General features: G+C 46.7%; 1 protein-coding gene across 2 annotated transcripts in view; it reads right to left on the bottom strand.

Annotated features, from left to right (window-relative positions):
- MELK (maternal embryonic leucine zipper kinase) overlaps window positions 1–18,735 on the bottom strand; it is a 43,370-nt gene that overhangs the window by 5,540 nt on the left and 19,095 nt on the right. Inside the window, exons 11-16 of one of the 2 annotated variants that reach the window (XM_048504721.1) lie at window positions 16,941–17,027; window positions 12,083–12,214; window positions 7,441–7,572; window positions 5,231–5,447; window positions 4,127–4,223; window positions 3,488–3,656 (exon numbers count right to left, since the gene is read on the bottom strand). In XM_048504721.1, coding sequence (XP_048360678.1) covers window positions 3,488–3,656; window positions 4,127–4,223; window positions 5,231–5,447; window positions 7,441–7,572; window positions 12,083–12,214; window positions 16,941–17,027 — 834 coding nt within the window. The remainder of the gene's footprint in view (window positions 1–3,487; window positions 3,657–4,126; window positions 4,224–5,230; window positions 5,448–7,440; window positions 7,573–12,082; window positions 12,215–16,940; window positions 17,028–18,735) is intronic. The other variant, XM_048504722.1, reaches the window with a different exon arrangement.

Below are 18,735 nucleotides of genomic sequence, written 5' to 3' on the forward strand. Positions count from 1 at the left end.
CGCATCAGGCAGTTTCATGGCTGTGTGTACACAGCCCAACAAGCAGGAAACCTATGATTCATCTGCCTGATATTCCATTTGATGATATGACCCTTCAGCACTTGGACCAGTGTGAAACTTGGGTGTGCATCTTCAAGATGCGGTTCCCCATTTCAAGTTCAAACCTCAGCACAACACCTCCGCTCGTTCAGGAGGAGTGGGGCCGTGCGTATTCATTGTAATGAAAGTCCCAGAAAGTGTCAGTAAATGAGGAGGCATGAACTATGGAGGATACTATGTTAAATTGACAAAAAGAGCTCCATCCTCCAGCTTTTTTTTCCTGTTAGGTCTTTTAGATTTGATTTTTGATTTGGATTTAAACATCAACTTTTATTTTCAGGTGTCAGGAATGGCAGTGGAGGACCCAATCGCGCTCCACATGGCTAATTTGTTTATGGCTGAGTTAGAGGGGGGGGAAAGCATGAGATGCAATAGAGTTAAGAATCCATTTTTTTGGAATATATTTTCATGTGTAAAAGTGAAGGATGTTTAGGCAAGTGTCTGCCATATGACAGGTGGAAACTATCGTTCCAGCATGGACAATGTTATGGTCTTCTGTCTGAAGCTGCTGAGTGAGTTTCAATGTTACGTTTGTGTCCCGGATCGATGGCTGAGGTTTTAGGCTTTCGCTGTTGTTGAGACCTCGCTCAAGCAGGTCTCTGGAGAGGCGGCAGATGCGTTTTTGAAATACATACTGACTAGTGTTTGGCTCAGTTTGAGTTGGCTACTGCAGGTTCCGGAGTCTTGTGCTCCCACCACCTGCAAAGTAGCTCCCTCCTCGTCCAAAAGAGACCCGAGGCCTCACAGTCCTCAAAATGAGAGATTTAGAGGAGCGGCTGTTTCAACTGATAGCTGTTATGGCTCCGTGTCAATCTGTTCAGCCATTTAAATCCCAAGCCTGGAAATTCTCTGAAAGCCCTTTGGATGTGGCTCCCTCTTTACTCCTCATGCCAGACATTTGGACCCTTGTTGCATTCGCGGAGTGACCTGCTCAGGTGGGCTAGATTCAAAAGCTGTTCAGTAACGCAAACAGGTACCCGGATGCAGCTGAGTTTAAAAGAAAAAGCTGAAAACCTTAATTTCTGTGTTCCAGCAGACGGAGCCAAAAGCAGACCATTATTTGGAGCTAAACCTGCAAGTAACCTTCCAAATACTGCCCTTCAGCGGTGAAAGCAGTAAAACTTACTGGATTGTGAATTTAAGTGGAGCTTGTGGGGAGGGGGGAGCGTTTCGAAAATGCTGACAGTGCGCTTTGGAAGCTTTTGTTTTGAAAGACAAGGCAACTTGGTGACTTTAGAAACAATTGTGCGACATACGTTTAATCACCGTGGTGGCCGGCCAAGCTTAGTGAGGTGCAAAAAACTGGCATCGCCAGCACATTAGCTGCAAAACGAGGAACAAGAAACTGCTTTGGACGTTAAAACCTAGGTATGCCACACAAAAGCGTCTAAAGATTTCACCCAAATCAGCTTCAATATTTGAAATGCTCCATTTTACCCTCTCTAAGCATAAACACATACTAGCTATCATGGTAATGGAAAGAGCTGTCAAGCCACAGCTGATCTGGGCAAAGTTATCTACACAAGAGAGATTCTAAGGTGGTTTGCCGTTTCCTGTCTCCGCATGGGCGGAGAGAGTGATGAGCCGTGGTGCGACCGCACTTGGAGCACTGTGTCCAGTTCTGGTCGCCACATCTTAAAAAGGATATCGAAGAGATAGAAAAAGGGCAGAGAAGGGCAACAAGGATGATTGAAGGATTGGAGCACCTTCCTTATGAGAGGCTGCAGCGTTTGGGACTCTGTAGTTTGGAGAGGAGACGTCTGAGAGGGGATATGATTGAAGTCTATAAAATTATGCATGGGGTAGAAAATGTTGACAGAGAGAAATTTTTCTCTCTTTCTCACAATACTAGAACCAGGGGGCATTCATTGAAAATGCTGGGGGGAAGAATTAGGACTAATCAAAGGAAACACTTCTTCACGCAACGTGTGATTGGTGTTTGGAATATGCTGCCACAGGAGGTGGTGATGGCCACTAACCTGGATAGCTTTAAAAAGGGCTTGGACAGATTTATGGAGGAGAAGTTGATCTATGGCTACCAATCTTGATCCTCCTTGATCTGAGATTGCAAATGCCCTTAGCAGACCAGGTGCTCAGGAGCAGCAGCAGAAGGCCACTGCCTTAACATCCTGCACGTGAGCTCCCAAAGGCACCTGCTGGGCCACTGCAAGTAGCAGAGTGCTGGACTAGATGGACTCTGGTCTGATCCAGCAGGCTAGTTCTTACGTTCTTATGAGAGAACTGCGAGTGGCCCAAGGTCACCCAGCAGGTTTCACACTGAGGAGCAGGGAAACAAGCCCAGTTAAATACAAGCCTTCAGGCAGGAGGGCAGAAATTAAAGAGGCAGACCACTTGTATACACGAGAACTTAAACCCGACTGTCATAATCAGGCTGATGGTGAGATCTGTCATACGGTATGGTGTCGGGGAGCCAGGTTCGAATCCCCACTCTGCCACAGAAGCCGGCTGGGTGGCCTTGGACCTACCACAACAGTTTGTTGCGAGGATAACATGGAGGAAAGGAGACGGATGTGAACCAGTTCGGGTCTCCATTGGGAGAAAAAAGTAGGGTATAACTTTCGCAAACCAATATATACCAGCATAAAGAAAGAATATTTAGAGCTGTGGCTACAGACTAAGGCAGACCTGGGCATTATACGACCCGCGGGCCACATCCGGCCCGCTGGATGATCCTGACTGGCCCCCCTGCCATGCTGGGGACCGAGGCACCTTTGAAAGCTCTGCATAAGCTGGTTGCCTTGGCTGCCGGCTTCTGCAGGGCTTTCAAAAGTGCCTTGCCCCCCTGCCTTTTGGCCCGGCCCTCCACAATATTTTCTGTTTCCTATGTGGCCCCATGGAAAAAATAATTGCCCACCCCTGGACTAAGGAAATGCAGGCCAGGATCTAAAACAGTGGGCTTTAATACAAGGGACCGGTGTGGACTCGGAGCCGTTCAGCTCTCTAAGCAGCAGATATCACCAGCACAACATAAAGAGCTTTGGAATACCCCCCTCCACTTCCTAACTGTTATGCAGTGGGGTGGAATAGTGTGTGTGAGTGGTGGGGAGAGAGAGAAGAGTTCCCTTGGGGGTCAACAGAACCAGCAGTAGAAGAGCTGGATTCAAGTCCAGGAGCACCTTAGAGACTAACAAGATATGGCAAAGGGGGCTTTGACTCTTGAAAGCTTATACCCCCCACAAAAAAAAAACCCATTGGTTTCTAAGGTGCTATTGGATTGGAATCGAGTTCTTCTACTGCAGACTGACATAGTTACCTCCTAAAACCAGCAGTAGTTTGGTTTTTAGAGATGGGGCCTAGCTTGGCCACATCCTTCACCACCACCCCTTCCAAATTGGTCACAGGACCTCTTTATGCCTGAGCAGCCTACCCTTAGCTTCCTTGGGCCTTCTTTTGCCGAGCCTTTCCTTTTGCCGGGCGTGAGCATGGTGATCACTTTATCCAAGCCTCTTTCAAAGCTTCCAAACATCTTTGCCCCCTTCCTTTTCTGACCGCTTTCCAGGTGAGCCTGGTTTAGATCCAAGTCCACCGAGCGGCACCTGGACAGGTGGAGACAAAAAGGCACATGTCGGTTTTCAGTGGCTGGACCCTGGAAAATACGTTAAGTAAAGGGTCTTTCAACCTCTGGCTTGCTTTTTTTTTAAGGGGGGGGGAAGAGAGGAGAGAGGATCTGCCAGACAAAGACATGGTTAAAAGGATCTGCTGCTCAACGGCAATTTGGGATTTCGAGAGCGAATTGTATACATGCTCCAATCCTCCGGGGGCACGAGTGAATTTTAATTATGGAAAATAGGAATGTATCCAAGACTACTGAAGTGTGTAATGTTAAGAGTTTTTCCCCCCTCCTCCCCAGCCTTTTAACATTTGTTGGTAGGTGTAGGAAAGGATTTAAAAGAGGGTTTAACATGGCAAACAGATGCCATTTTTAAAAAAGCTTTCTCCACATCAATACAAGGATTAGGATAGTCTATTGTGTCATCGGAATGTGCTCGAGAAAGTGGACATTTACCTTCGCTCGGGGCTAATGACCCCTGTTGCCAATTCGTTTGGATCGGTGGGAGTTGGTGGCTTCTTAGCTGGGCTGTCTGTCATGGCCTGACTGCTCTCTGCCAAGAGTCAGATTTGAGCAAACAAGGTTTAGGGGAAAAAAGCGTTATTACGATTTGACATTTGCATGCAGATATAAGATATCTTGAGTAGACTTGGGGCAGAGAGGCCACGTAGCTAGCAAGATCGAGTGGAGCTAAGAGGCAGAGAGGGACAGCCTGCAAACCCCAGCCCCAATTCTCTGTCTCAAGCAAGTCTGCTATGTAATTTCATCATCTGCAACGCAGGAAAAACAGGGATTTCACAGATTAGTTGTTACGAATATCAGCTGAGAGTAGGCGCAACGCTTTTTATCTAACAGCCAAGGGCTCGCTGTTGTGCAGATTAAAAAATAGCATAACGGGACCGTCGATCACTAAATTGTAGGATTTTGTAAATGTGGGAAAATTCTAGGCTGACAGAAAAACACAAAAAGAAACTGGATTTTAAGAGTAATCCTCCAGATGATACCAGTGTCCCCTCATGCAAACACAGCAGGAAAGGGAAAAAAAGTTCTGTAAGCATTTGCTATAGCAGCACAGGATGGCAGGAGGCAGAGGGGCTGGCTGTTGCTACCGTGAGGAGGAGGTGGAGGTAAAAGGGAGAAAACAAACACATCAGGAGATAAGTGGGGGGAGGAGAAAGAACACAGTTTGGTACTTGCATTTGTTGTGTCATGGTATTCGATTAGCCCAGAGATGTCCAACTCTGGCGCTTCAGATGTTCATAGACTACAATTCCCATCAGCCCCATGGCCAATTGGCCATGCCAGCACGGACTGATGGGAATTGTAGTCCATGAACATCTGAAGCGCCAGAGTTGGACATCCCTGTACTAGCCGCTATGAGTGTGGGAAAAGCAGTATACCAATCCACATCAGGATGCGAGCTGAAGGATTATGGAGCCTCCATGTTTTCAAGCAGCAGACACCGCCTCCAACAGACAATTTCGCACTATGACTAAGCCACCAAACCCATTAACTTGTGAGAGAGGAAGCTCCTCCTTGAGCTCAGCCCATACTCCATACCTTCAGATGGAAGTGTGTGATTTGGGGCGGTCAACACCCTCTTCTCGTTCATGGCCCATGTCGACATCTTGGGAGGAGGAAGCACAAAAGGGTCCAATTTTGCTGCAACTTTGGCATCAGAGTTCTCCTTGTTGGCCTTTTTCTTGGACGATGCTCCTCTTCTTGGCATAGGAAGGAGCGGTGGTGTGAATTCTCCGCCATCCAGAAACACACAGTGCTTTTAAAAAAATAATGGTTTTATTAAGGTCCAAATTTTGTTAACGCACTGAAGCTGCAGGTGAAGATGGTACACAGCTCAAGTGAAGACCCAAGGGGATTGTCTACAGCAGGGTGCCCACAGATGCCATTGTACCTGCCAAAATCTTTCCTGGCACCCACCAAGTATTTTAGAAAGATGGCAAGGTCAGGTGGTGCTTGTGCCCAGCTTCTGATAGGCTGTGCAGACTAAAAAGAATCCTTTGAAGCAGAGCTCCTGCTCCTAATGTTGAAGTGTTACTGTGAGAGTGACGTGTAATGTTTTGTGGTTGGCTCTGCCCTTCTGCAACAGCCATGTTGTTGTGACCCCCATCACCCTATGTGAGGATTCAAAATGTGCCCACAGGCTCAAAAAGCTTGGGGACCCCTGCTCTACAGCCTCTGTTAGACAGAACACAGCTCAATGGGGGCAGGATTCTCTATCAAGTATGAAAATGTGTCCCATCCTCCCATCATCTTGATGTGAGATTATTATCATTAGCAGCTGTTTGCACAGGTTGCAGCCATAAATTTTTTGGCCATTTGCATTGTGAACAATCTTCTAGTTCCGCCTCTTTAGTGCTCAGAGATGCATATATAACCCAATGGGGAGAAAGTTATGATCTAAGAAATTAGCAGCACTGGATTCTCGAAAAACATGAACAAAATCTGCAAGCGGAGAGCAAAGGGAAATGGGTTTCTTGCTCGACATATGGGAGAATTTTGGATGGACTGCATTTCTGTTCTGAAAGAACAAAGAATGGGCAACATGAACTGAATTCAGCTTCCCCGAGAAGCTGTACCCTAAGATGACATCACACCGGCAGCAACGTTATGTTGATTGCAAATGTGCAGACCTCAGACACTTGGGGAAAAAATCAGGTCTTAACCTGAAGAAACAGCTTTCTACCCTATATTGCCTGACATTTTGTAACAACCAGCCGCTTAAGTGAACTGGTGTACAAGAAAGCTTGGTTGACCCTAATAAAAGGTATTACATGGATTCTGTTGTTGTTCTGGGTTTTGGATTAGCTCCTTGTCACTGACTTTGAATTCCAAGAGTCAGATATTTGCCAAACAAAAGGTTATCAGAATATTCATGCAATGGTACACAGACCTTTTCGACCTAGATCGAAGGCGGATTCCACAGGGGCCAAAAAACAGCATTGTGAAAACAATATGAAAACTGTGTAAACCCTTTTACACTGTTTTAAACCCTTTTACACCGTTTTCATACCACTGTTTTTGGCCCATGCGGGATCTGCCTAAGCTTCCCAGTACTTAGGAAGCATACAAGATACTTTAAAAAGCATCTGTTTAAATATGGGAGAGTTATTATATTAGCATATTAGAATGGATCAGGTTCATTACAGCTTTTTCCACAGGGGCAAAAACTTAAAACCCTCCTGCAGCAGCGAGAAAATGCCCCACCTTCCAATCATGCCCCAAGAACCAGGTTAAAATACCTGAACTCCTTGTGTCCATAAATACACTGTGCTGAATCCAACCCATGATACTGTAAGGGAGTTACCAAGGAAGTCATTGTTCCCTTCTTGGCTATGGAACCAGGCTGCTCAGCAGAAGAATATACTGTATATTTTCAGAAACTTGGAACCAGAATTCTTGTTATTTTCTGAGCGTGTCCAAGGTTCAACATTAGAGAGAGCTTCATCCTTCATCAAGACCAGAAGGACAAAGATCATTGGCAGGATTCAAAAACCACAAGATCTTTGTGTTGCCTTCAAAGCATCTACGAAGCTGGGGGTTCTTCTGCTCCCCAAACTGACTGCAGGAAACACTGGGAAAGCAGCGAGACGTTTCAAGTCCCCCTAAAGTCTGCAGCTGGGGAAGGAGGTGCCCTGTCTTTCTTGACGCTCCTCTTAAAAGGACACAAGCCTGCTGCCACACAGTTACAGAAATGATGCATCGGTAAAGCATTAACTTCGATTTTAAAAGTATACCATAGGGATTGTTACCTGTTTGGCTTTGGGTGTTACACATGACCCAGGTAGAGCTTCGAAAGAGCCGAGAAATTCCAAGGACCCAAACACACCAGGCATTTCGCTACTACTGTCTGGAACATCTTCAAAAGTCATGCTCTTTTTGACCTGTTCGAAAAGATGTTTGAGTTAGATTAGTGCATTCGTACAACAATTTGCAGAGCTGTGGCCAACAGATATATTCCCCCACCTGGAACACTGTTTCATCTGTCCCATAACAATAAAGTATCAAAGCAATTCGCTTTCAGAGACCAGAGCTGATAAATGAGGAACATTGCTGGCAAACAAGAAATCTTCCTAGAGCTACTATGCCCACAGTGCTTAGGGTCAGGATGGCCAGATCCTCCCTGGTTATAAAATCACTGTGGCGTCTAACTTCTGCCCATATAAATTGGCAACAGAGAGTTTGGCCTAACTTGGAATGTGGTGTTTCCCCTAGCCACCCAGTGTCCTCAGGTGAGTGTACCGTCCCTCCTTCCCTAACCTGGGGGTTGGATTCCCCAGATGGTGTTTCGTCCCCTTGGCCCAGAGGGCCAAGAAACAACCTCGCCCACAGGGCGCCTGTGTAAGTGTACCCCCTGGCCTTCCCCACACAGCCAACGCCCCCCTCTTAGCAGGTCTCTCTGCCTTCCTTCCCCGGGCTGACTTGAGAGTTCACACCCTCCCTCTCTCTCCCTTGTTGTCTCACAGGGAGAGGAGTTTCCCGGGGTTTGGCTCTCCCCTGTTGCCCCACAGGGAGAGGTGTTTCCAGCCTGAGTGAAAAACTCCCACCCTGTTACTGCACAGGGATGGGACCAGCCTAAACTGTGCTGTAGGTTCTGGTAGGGGGTCTGGGCTCCAGGGTCCTCTTCCCTCCTTCCCACCATTGAGCTGCCCCTTTCCCTTGTCTGTTCACACCACCCACATTCCCTGCTGTTGAGGCAGCTCCTGACTCTCCCTTTCCCACTTCCTTATATCCCTTCTGCCCTCTCATTTCTCTCCCTCATACCAGCTGTTTCCCCAGCCCATCTCCCACATCCGCCTCAGCTGGGAGCGGGCAGGCCCTGCCTGGTCTAAGCTGCTTCTCCAGCCCATCTCCCACATCCGGCTCAGCTGTGAGCAGGTGGGTCCTGCTGGGCCTAAAACTCCCCTCTTCCCTGCCTTCCTTTTTGAACAAGGCCTCTAAGGCCTCCACCGTCCTCTTTGAACAAGACCTCTGCAGCCTTCCCATCTCCCGCGGTGCCAGCCCACGCGTGACCCAGCGGGCGGCAAGTCCGGGTGCTACGGTCGAGCCCAGACATGGAACATAACTGAAACAGAGCAACTCCACCCAACGAGGAAGGCTGTTCGGGTGTGGTCCTATGGCTCAGACGTTCTTTTGAAGTTTTATTTGTATTCTAATTTTAGTTATTTAGCATTTAATCGTGAAAAAGCAGTTTTAAATCCTTCTCACTATTGCACCAGTGTGGTTTGAGGGCAGGGCTAGTGAACAGCATTGCACTTCAGTATTCTAAACTAGAATGGTTCAGCTGCCCTTTGGAAGTTCATAGGAAGAAGAGACTGTATTTATACCCCACCTTTCTCTCCTGTAAGGAGACTCAAGGTGGCTTACAAGCTCCTTTCCCTTCACACAACAGACACCTTGTCAGGTAGGTGGGGCTGAGAGAGTTCCGAAGCACAGTGACTAGCCCAAGGTCGCCCAGCAGGAATGTAGAAGTGCAGAAACATATCTGTTTCACCAGATACGCCTCTGCCACTCATGTGGAGGAGTGGGGGATCAAACTCGGTTCTCCAGATTAGAATCCACCTGCTCTTAACCACTACACCACACCAAGTACAACTTTTTAACCGAATTGGATCAATCTTCATGCTGAAGACCGCTCGTCTGACTTTAAGGCTTGCAAAAAAAAACGTTCATTGTGCAGGAGTTAGGGTTTTGTTTTCTATTCTATGTAAAGTAGGGTCAAATTTATGACATCATTGATTCTGCTCATATTTCCATTACTACATATGGGGAAAGTGCAAAGAAATTCACACACGTGCACACTTCAAGAAACATAACCAAGCAATTTTATCCTGGACAGAACGGTTCTCCTTGCATAGGCTGACCAGACATCCCGCTTTTGGCGGGACAGTCCTGCCTTTAAACAATTTGTCCCGCGGGTTCTTCAAATTGTCCCGATTTTTGGGAGGCTGCCGCACTGCCTTCTGGGGCGCAAGGCAGTGTGGCAGCCTCCCGCGCGCGTGGCCGCAGGAGCACGGCCTTCTGGGGCTTGCCGTTTGCCGCCTGTTTGTGACCCGTCCCAGATCACAAAGGTGACCATCTGGTCACCTTATCCTTGCAGTAACCAGAAGGAGAAGATTTAAGGCCAACCACCCAGGAGGCCTCAGGCAAAGCAGTGATTATTTCATTAACGGGGTTTTTTAAAAACGGCTCAAGCAAGATTTCAAACTGACTTTCCTTCCCTGCCCAATTGTAGCTCAGTGTCTCAGACAGGCATAATTTTCCTTTTTAAAAACAAAAGTATTTCTTATTCAACAGGAATGGCCCGCTGCTCTTCCTTTTTTTCCTGTTCTTAGAGCGAAAACACAGACCGGTCTCCCTAACCCTTTCAGAATTAAAGAAGCTGCTGTGTGTGTGTTTGTGTGTGTTAAATTCGACTTGCAAAGAAGATGCTTTATTTGCCATATATCCACACAGTGTTTTAGACCAAATTCTCAGAGGGTCACCATTCAAAATTCAAAGCAGTACAACCCTAAAGTTAACATAATCTAAAACACTGTAAAATATTTTATAGATCAACAAGTAACAGTAATGTAACTACAGTGAGGGTTTTAATGGTCTAACGTCCTATAACACATGGGAAGTTTTTTTTTCTCTCCAATTCTGAGGACCACAGAAAAAGCCTTATAGGTAATATTTTCCCTTTTGAAATGGGCGAAGCACAAGTGTTTTGTTTGTAAAATGACCAGATTTTTTAAAAATTACAAATGCTTTTAGTTGTCCTGGGAAGAAACACTGACGCTTATAGATTCTTGCATTCCACCGCAATGTAGCTGACTGTGAGGGGTACAAAATGAAAAATTTGAGAAACAGCTGCCCTTCTTTCAGGAAGAGCGAAAAATAATTTGTCGTCAAATTAAAATCACTGTATTTATGTTACAGAGCTACACAGCAGCTTCTTCATGGAATGTATCCATAAACAATTCAAAAAATGCTGCAAAGCATCTGAACCAGTTATCAGGCTACTTTTATAAGTTCGTGCCTTGGCTTAATTATCTATCTATCTATCTGTCTGTCTGTCTGTCTGTCTGTCTGTCTGTCTGTCTGTCTGTTCATGCCTAAACGAGAGGGTTGGAGTATCCGATTAGGACCCCAGGGGCAGGGGAAGGGGCACGGTTCGAACCCCACTCTGCCATGGAAATTCACCGGGCAACCTTGGGCCAATCATATTCTCTCAGACTAGCCTTCCTGGCAGGACTTGGGAGGATAAAATGGAGGAGAGGTCACTACTGGGGAGAAAGGAGGGATATAAACAAACGAAATAAGACTCGTTCTGGTGGGTTTTCCGGGCTGTGTGGCCATGGTCTGGTGGATCTTGTTCCTAACGTTTCGCCTGCATCTGTGGCTGGCATCTTCAGAGGTATATCACAGAGGAAAGTCTGTTAGACACTGTGATACACCTCTGTGATACACCTCTGAAGATGCCAGCCGCAAATGCAGGCGAAACATCAGGAACAAGATCCACCAGACCATGGCCATACAGCCCAGAAAACCTACCAGAACCAGTTGAATCCGGCCACGAAAGCCTTCGACAATACATTGAAATAAGCCTAGTTTGGGATGGTTTGATTTCCTGCTGTTTAATAAGTTCCTTAAGAGGGCACTGCCCCCATGCAGTTAAGAAGAAGAAGAGTTGGATTTATATCCCCCCTTTCTCTCCTGTAAGAAGACTCAAAGAGGCTTACAAACTCCTTTCCCTTCCCCCCTCACAACAAACACCCTGTGAGGTACGTGAGGCTGAGAGAGCTCCGTAGAGCTGTGACTAGCCCAAGGTCACCCAGCTGGTGTGTGTTGGAGAGCACAGGCTAATTTGAATTCCCCAGATAAGTCTCCACAGCTCAAGTGGCAGAGCAGGGAATCAAACCCAGTTCTTTCAGATTAGAGTGCACCTGCTCTTAACCACTATGCCACTGCGGCTCCTAAGAGGCTTGCTAAGTTCATGCTAAGTGGCAACATCTCCTTCACCATTTCCATTCATGTTCTAACACTTTTCTTCACACTAGCCACACTAGCTTAATGAGAGAGAAAAGCTCTTCTCTCTTCTACCCCCGTCACACTGACACATTCGGAGATGCTACCAAGAGTCTCCCTCTCAGACATGAGCTCGTATCCACTCAGCTTGAGCAGTGGAACAAACGTGTGCCTTCAAACTGCTCCTCACAAGACTTTGTAATGATCAACCCTCATCATTTTGCCCTACTGAAGTCAGAATACTGATTGCCCAATACACTCAGCAGTCTTTCATGCAGCCCTATGGTTTGTTGCGATCGAAAACATGAGTCAAACTTTCAAGAGTCCTCCGCTCAATGCACAAGTTTTGGCTTGTCTTCACGACTCTGAAGAAAGACAACTCACCTTCCGCGCTCTGCTTGCAGTGACGTCTACGCAGTCGGACGCTAGAGAAGGAATCCTCAGACGAACGGGCTTGCCGTGAGCTTTCTTGGACTGGAGTAAGAGATACATTGCGGACACGTGGTCGTATCTCCACTGAGAATGCAAGGAGAACCTGGGTTACCTTTTCAGACCACTGTCCGTGGAACAAGAGGAGCTACCTATAAGCCTACACAAGCAGACCCCAGAGGACGTAAAGTGGCACCAGTATATCTAGTATAAAAAGACCCCAATCCCTGGGCCAATAATGAAAGCAGCAAAACTAGACCATTTGCAGACGTGGTGGTGGTGGTGGTGGTGGTGTGTGTGTGTGTGTGTGTGGGTGTGTGTGTAATCTCCACCTCCTTGGGAGACTACCCAGGCATGCAGAAAGATAGAACTCGCAAATTAACCTGATGGGGGAACAAAATAAAAGAATTCACCTTTCAAAAATCTGATGATGAAAGTGCTATACAGGAGACAGAATGTTGAAAGCGAATGACTGTGGGGTGTCAATCTCCAGGTGGCGCCTGGAGTTCTTTTGAATGACACCTGATCTTCAAACTACTGAGATCAGTTCCTGCGGAGGAAATGGCAGCTCTGGTGGGTGGACTCTCATGGGATCACACCCATGTTGAGCTCTCTCCCCTAACTGCACCCTCCCCAAACTCTACCCTGAAACTCCAGGAATTCCCCAACCAAGAGTGCAACTTAAAAGTGAGTGGGGGGAGCAGTCAGACTTCTCAAGTCTCCCAAGTACTTAGAGAATCCCGTGGAGGGCAGACAATTCTAACCCCCTCCTCAAAAAATTATACAGAGATAATAGAAGAAGAGTTTGGATTTATATCCCCCCTTTCTCTCCTGTAAGGAGACTTAAAGGGGCTTACAATCTCCTTTCCCTCCCCCCCAACAACAAACACCCTGTGAGGTGGGTGGGGAGAGCTCTGAAGAACTGTGACTAGCCTAAGGTCACCCAGCTGGCATGTGTTGGGAGTGCACAGGCTAATCTGGTTCACCAGATAAGCTTCCACAGCTCAAGCGGCAGAGCGGGGAATCAAATCTGGTTCCCCATATTAGAGTGCATCTGCTCTTAAACATTACAATACACTGGCTCAGAGATAGAGAGATGGTATAGTACCCCACCTTATCCAAGATCAGAGATTTCCAAACCTTTACGCGCATGCAGACCCCTTTTTAAAGTTAAAAAAAATTCACGGGTCCCTACATGATAGCAGTTCTACATGTCAGCATCAATTGATTGACCAAGTACATAATGACAAAAAGATCCAGCGATAATGCTTAGTCCGCCTATCGATTCACAGACCTACTGCAATAACTCTGTCGGCCCCCAGGATTCTCCATCTCCCAGGGAGGGAACTGCAAGAGCCAGGCTACATGTCAGGCTTATTCTTATTTCAGGTTAAAAACAGAAACAGAATTAAAGGCTCATTAGCAGAATTCAGACTTCTTCCTTTGGATTTCAGTACGCTAAGCATAAACGGCATCGCTGCTTGTACAACTGCTACAGCTTATTCTCACTGTGGACTCAGTTTGTGCCCCAGAGATGGAATTCCAGCACACACCATGCAGAAAGATGAAGCACAAAAGAGAATGCTGGCCAATTCTCCACCCTACCTAACAATGGGATTTCCACACTCCAACCTCATGATGCATTACAAGTAGGAGGAAACTTGCAGCATCAGTTTTGGAACAAGTAGGGGGGGGGGAATTCATTTGGCAGATTTCAGTGGATATTAATCCGTCCTAACAGGGGAGAAGGGCCAATTGGCCATGCTGGTAGGGGCTGATGGGAGTTGTAGTCCAGGAACATCTGGAGAGCCACAGGTTGCAGGCCCCTGGGCTAACACAAAGAAGGAAGCTCAGCTAGTGATTGCCTTTTGTCAGGATGCCATTTGCTGGGAGGGGGAGCTGCTAGGGAATGCTTTTGCTTATGCAGGTGCTTATCTGGTTCTCCGGCCTTGGAGCTCTGCGGCTGGGACAGGCTCTCAGACTGGACTCTTTTTACTGTCTTGGTTCTCATTGAGGGGAGGGGGGGAATTGCTGCAACATATTATCAACAGATCCTTCAGATCCAACAGATCCAACATATTATCAACAGATCCTTCAGATCCTCTGAAGATGCCAGCCACAGATGCAGGCGAAACATCAGGAGAGAATGCTGCTAGAACACGGCCATACAGCCCAGAAACCACACAGCACCCCATATTATCAACAATTTTGGCGCCTTCTCGACAGAACTGTCTTTCGCTGTTACTCTCGCGTCATCAATAAAATCCTTGAACCCTTCAAGTGAGTTACTGTCTGAATGGGGAGCCTGACACTCCTCCAGTAATTTTCAAACCCATGCAACTGCTTTTGTTAGGGAGAGAGAACTTCCAGTGTTCGAATGGGAAAGACCACCTGCTGCAGTTCACCTCCTGAAGCATCACACAGGGCCAGCCTGCAGTGCATGTGCCAGACAGGAGACCCTTTCTATAACATAGCTTTAAAAAGGGCTTGGACAGATTTATGGAGGAGAAGTCGATTTATGGCTACCAATCTTGATCCTCTTTGATCTGAGATTGCAAATGCCTTAACATTCCAGGTGCTCGGGAGCAACAGCCGCAGAAGGCCATTGCATTCACATCCTGCATGTGAGCTCCCAATGGCACCTGGTGGGCCACTGCGAGTAGCAGAGAGCTGGACTAGATGGACTCTGGTCTGATCCAGCTGGCTTGTTCTTATGTTCTAACATCAGGAAAGGTTCCCAGGACTCTGATCTGTGTTCTGGTCTTCCCAGGCACGCATGTGGTCATACCGCACACCCTGCAGCAGAAAGGTAGCCATATCCTTTCCTTTTTAGAGGAAAGAAATCTCTGTAGTATCATTTTTAAAAAAAAAAACTACCATTTTTTGTCTAGCTAAACTAATAGCAGCATCATGATGTTTTTAAAAAAATGCCCATCTGAATAAGTAGAGCAATTTGGATTCAAGATTGCATTTGTGTTCGCTTTCTTCCTCCACGGTGCTCCCCAATTTCTGTGAAATTCACCTTCTGCTTCGAGCCCCCTGCCACATTAATTTTATAATTGTAGAACAGTCTGTACTGGTCAAGGCAATGTGCCATGAAATATGCAAATGCTTACCATGAAATAAGCAGCTGATTGCTGTGAAGGTATTGCTCGAGAAGCAAGAATTTAGTACGGAAAAAAGGGGGGAAAGCAAAGGGGAAAAAAGGGAAAGAGAAACCTTCTCCAGAGGTGCAAAAACTCGTTATCAGTGAGGTGTGTTGATCGGCTAATTTATAGGAGTTTCAGTTGGCAGTTTTCAGAGGAGTGTTTCGGGGAACTCTACATCTCTTTAGAAGGGTATCAGTGCTTCTGACATCAAAAGACCCAGAGGGGGCCAAGATTCCCTGAAGAAGGGAACATACCTATTGGTGCAACTAGAGCCCTGGCAACGTGCGCACAATTTTAAGGTGCATTCCTGAAAAATGGAAACGCCCAAGAAGCAAGGGCAGCACCCTGTATGAAGCAGCACCGACCCTCCTGCAACCCCAGAACCCGCAGCAATGTCGAACAGTTCTGCCACAAGTGTGCAAAGTGTCCTGGAAGGCAGGAAGCCTCCAGACGCCAACTCAAGTCAGCGTTTCAAAGAAACATAAAAAGACATCAGCACATAAGCAATATTTAGCACATGTGTCCCAATGCATTCTGAGAAGGCAAAAACGTTTGGGACAAATGCTGGTTTCTCAATGCCCTCTCACACTCGCAGTAGATATATAATGTTTAGATAGCATTTCTAGTTACTTCCCTATAAAGAAGAAGAAAAGAACAGTTTGGATTTATACCCTGCTTTTCTCAACTGCAAGGAGTCTCAAAGCGGCTTACAAACCCCTTTCCTTTTTCTCCCCTCGACAGACATCTTGCGAGGTGGACGGGATAGAAATAATTCTCAGAGAACTGTGATTAGCCCAAAGTCACTCAGCAGGCTGCATATATAGGAGCGCAGAAGCAAATCCAGTTCATCAGGTTTGTCCACCACTCATGTGGAGGAATGGGACATCAGATTAGAGTCCACCACGCTGGACCACCACTATCTGCACCGCACTGGCTCTCACCAACAGCAGTTTCATGTTGTTCAACTTCATTGGACAGTCTGATTAAAGTCCCCATTCCACCATGAGGCTCGTGGGTGACCTCGAACCAACCTCTCTTGAGCCTACTCTACCGCACAGAATTGTGGGAGGGGCAGCAAAGAGTGACACAGAAAGGGGTAAAAAATAAAATTAAAACACAGATTTGTTCATTCATTGTGTGTGGCCCAGGATATCAATCACTTTGTCAAGGGCATACTTTGTCCAAGAAAATGGACCTGATTGTTGCTTCATGTGAGCAGCTTACACCCGCACCTCAAGCTCCCCACAATCGCACACTGCGGTGGAGGACAATAAATGGAATGGGGATTTTGCCAAGAAAAGCTCAAGCAAGGTCTCCACAACCCCAGCATTTGCTGAAACAGATTGAAAAACGCTGGTTTAATGTCGGAGGGGTGCCAAACCACCTGCAGCTCTCGTCAGCCACATTTAATGTTGAACATTTTTTTAAAAATCCATCTTTCTCTAAAGTACAGCTGAAGATGGGACAACTTCAGAGATATCCAAGGAAGTTTCTAAAGGAGCAAAAGTGATAGATGGAAAAGTGAACAAGTACTTAAAATGTTCAACAAAAATACAGATCTCAGCTTGGAGAAACACTGTACAAGAGGGTAACAGGTGCATGAGCAAATTCATTTGGGCTCATTTGTCTTGTTCAAGAGCCATAATTGAAGTGAAACTTTATACCTCTGAAACGATATCCGCCATTCTTTCTCGGCTACATTTGTGAAACACTGAGAGTTCTGTGACGCAGTCTTCATCGAGACGCCCAAGCTGGGGGGGGGAAAAACCCACCTCAGTATTAGTGTTCATTTGCCCATGCTCACGGTCTTGCAGCTTTGGGCACCTCCACCACCTCTTTCCCATTGTTTACTTATTTGTAAACATGACCACTTGGAAGACCGTCACTACCTGATCACTTTGCTTTTTTAAACACTACCTGAAATCCTGGACAAACTGATTTTAGCACACATTTGTGCTTTTTTTAAAAAAAGGCTCTGTAAATTCAACTTTGACTATGCCGGATTGATCTTGGAAGAACAGGTACTATCAGCATTGCCTTTGTCACAAACAATAGTCCCTCTGACTGTTCCCCAGTGCTGCATGGAAATTCCCTACTTCTGAGCAGAACTGAACAGCCTGGGAGAGCTGCCCCTGCCAGGCGGCTGCCCAGTCCATACGGCCCTGATCCTGTGACTGCGCAGCCGCAAGGCTTGCAGGGAACATTGGTCACAAAGATTTGTAGAGGCTGAGACCGAGTGTTCTCACTTGTTCTTAATACCTGAGCTACTGAACTCTCAATTCTCGACTGGAGAAAGGAGTTGGCAGTTAATCTGTCGTAATTCACGGAACTATAACATACTGTTCCATTAGTACGGGTGGAAAAATAAAACTGAGACGTGATCGGTCAAAAATTCTTCTTGTTAGGCGCAAACAAAAAACCCCAACATGTTCTCCAGAAGAGAAACAGTGACACTCAATGGACAGTCGGAGGCCTGAAAAATTTCATCCGGTCACTCGTCAATATATTCTTGGCTAGATTTAAATCATGCCTCCGATTATCTTTACATGGGTTCCCCTCTCGTGTTTTGACGAAGCCCAGTTCTCAGAACATTTGACCCAGTGTGCTATCTTATGGATAAGTTTCAGTATTAAAAGGAGGTCAGGAATATTTCTAAGCAATTGGTCAGCAATGCAGTGGAATCTGTTTTTGGACAGTGGAGATTCCACGAAAATCTTCACATAAACTTTTGAGAGTGGCATGGAAACCTGGTTACTGGGCAAGCTAGATTTCCTTTTGTCAAAAGCCCAGTTGTTTTTTTCCCAAGCAATGGTTAGTCTAATCGTTGCACTTACGCAGCATGTTTAGAAATGTCTAACACTCATGCTTAGCAATACTATGAACTAGGCCAGTAATGGCGAACCTTTTTGAGACCGAGTGCCCAAATTGCAACCCAAACCGCACTTGTTTATCGCGAAGTGCCAACCCGGCAATTTAATCTGAACGCCGAGGTTTTAGTTTAGAACAAACCGGTTCGTTCCCTCTTCCTCTGCCCAAGCTGCTCGAGAAGGGGCCAGCCTGCTCAAGCCTCCAGCAAGTCCCGCACACACCGCTCTGTGCCTCTCTAGCATCTCTGCCTCTTCTGCACCCCCACCTCAGGCAGGAACACAGGCACCAGGTCCTCCAGCCGAGTCCTCCCTGCTCACTGCGGTGCACGCACGTCATGCTCAGTGGCCCAGGCCAGCCTAGATGTGTGTGTGGGTGGTGGTGGTGATTTTCCGCACCCCACATGACGAACTCTGTGTGTGCGTGCCCACAGAGAGGGGTCCAAGTGCCGCCTCTGGCACCCGTGCCATAGGTTCACCATCACTGAACTAGGCCCTGGCTAGCCTGATCTCATCAGCTCTTTGAAGCTAAGCTGGATCAACCTTGCTTCCTATTTGGGTGGATGACTACCAAGGAAGTCTAAGGTTGCTACAC

Source organism: Sphaerodactylus townsendi, linkage group LG07, assembly GCF_021028975.2.
Source record: "Sphaerodactylus townsendi isolate TG3544 linkage group LG07, MPM_Stown_v2.3, whole genome shotgun sequence".
Lineage (NCBI taxonomy): Eukaryota > Metazoa > Chordata > Lepidosauria > Squamata > Sphaerodactylidae > Sphaerodactylus > Sphaerodactylus townsendi.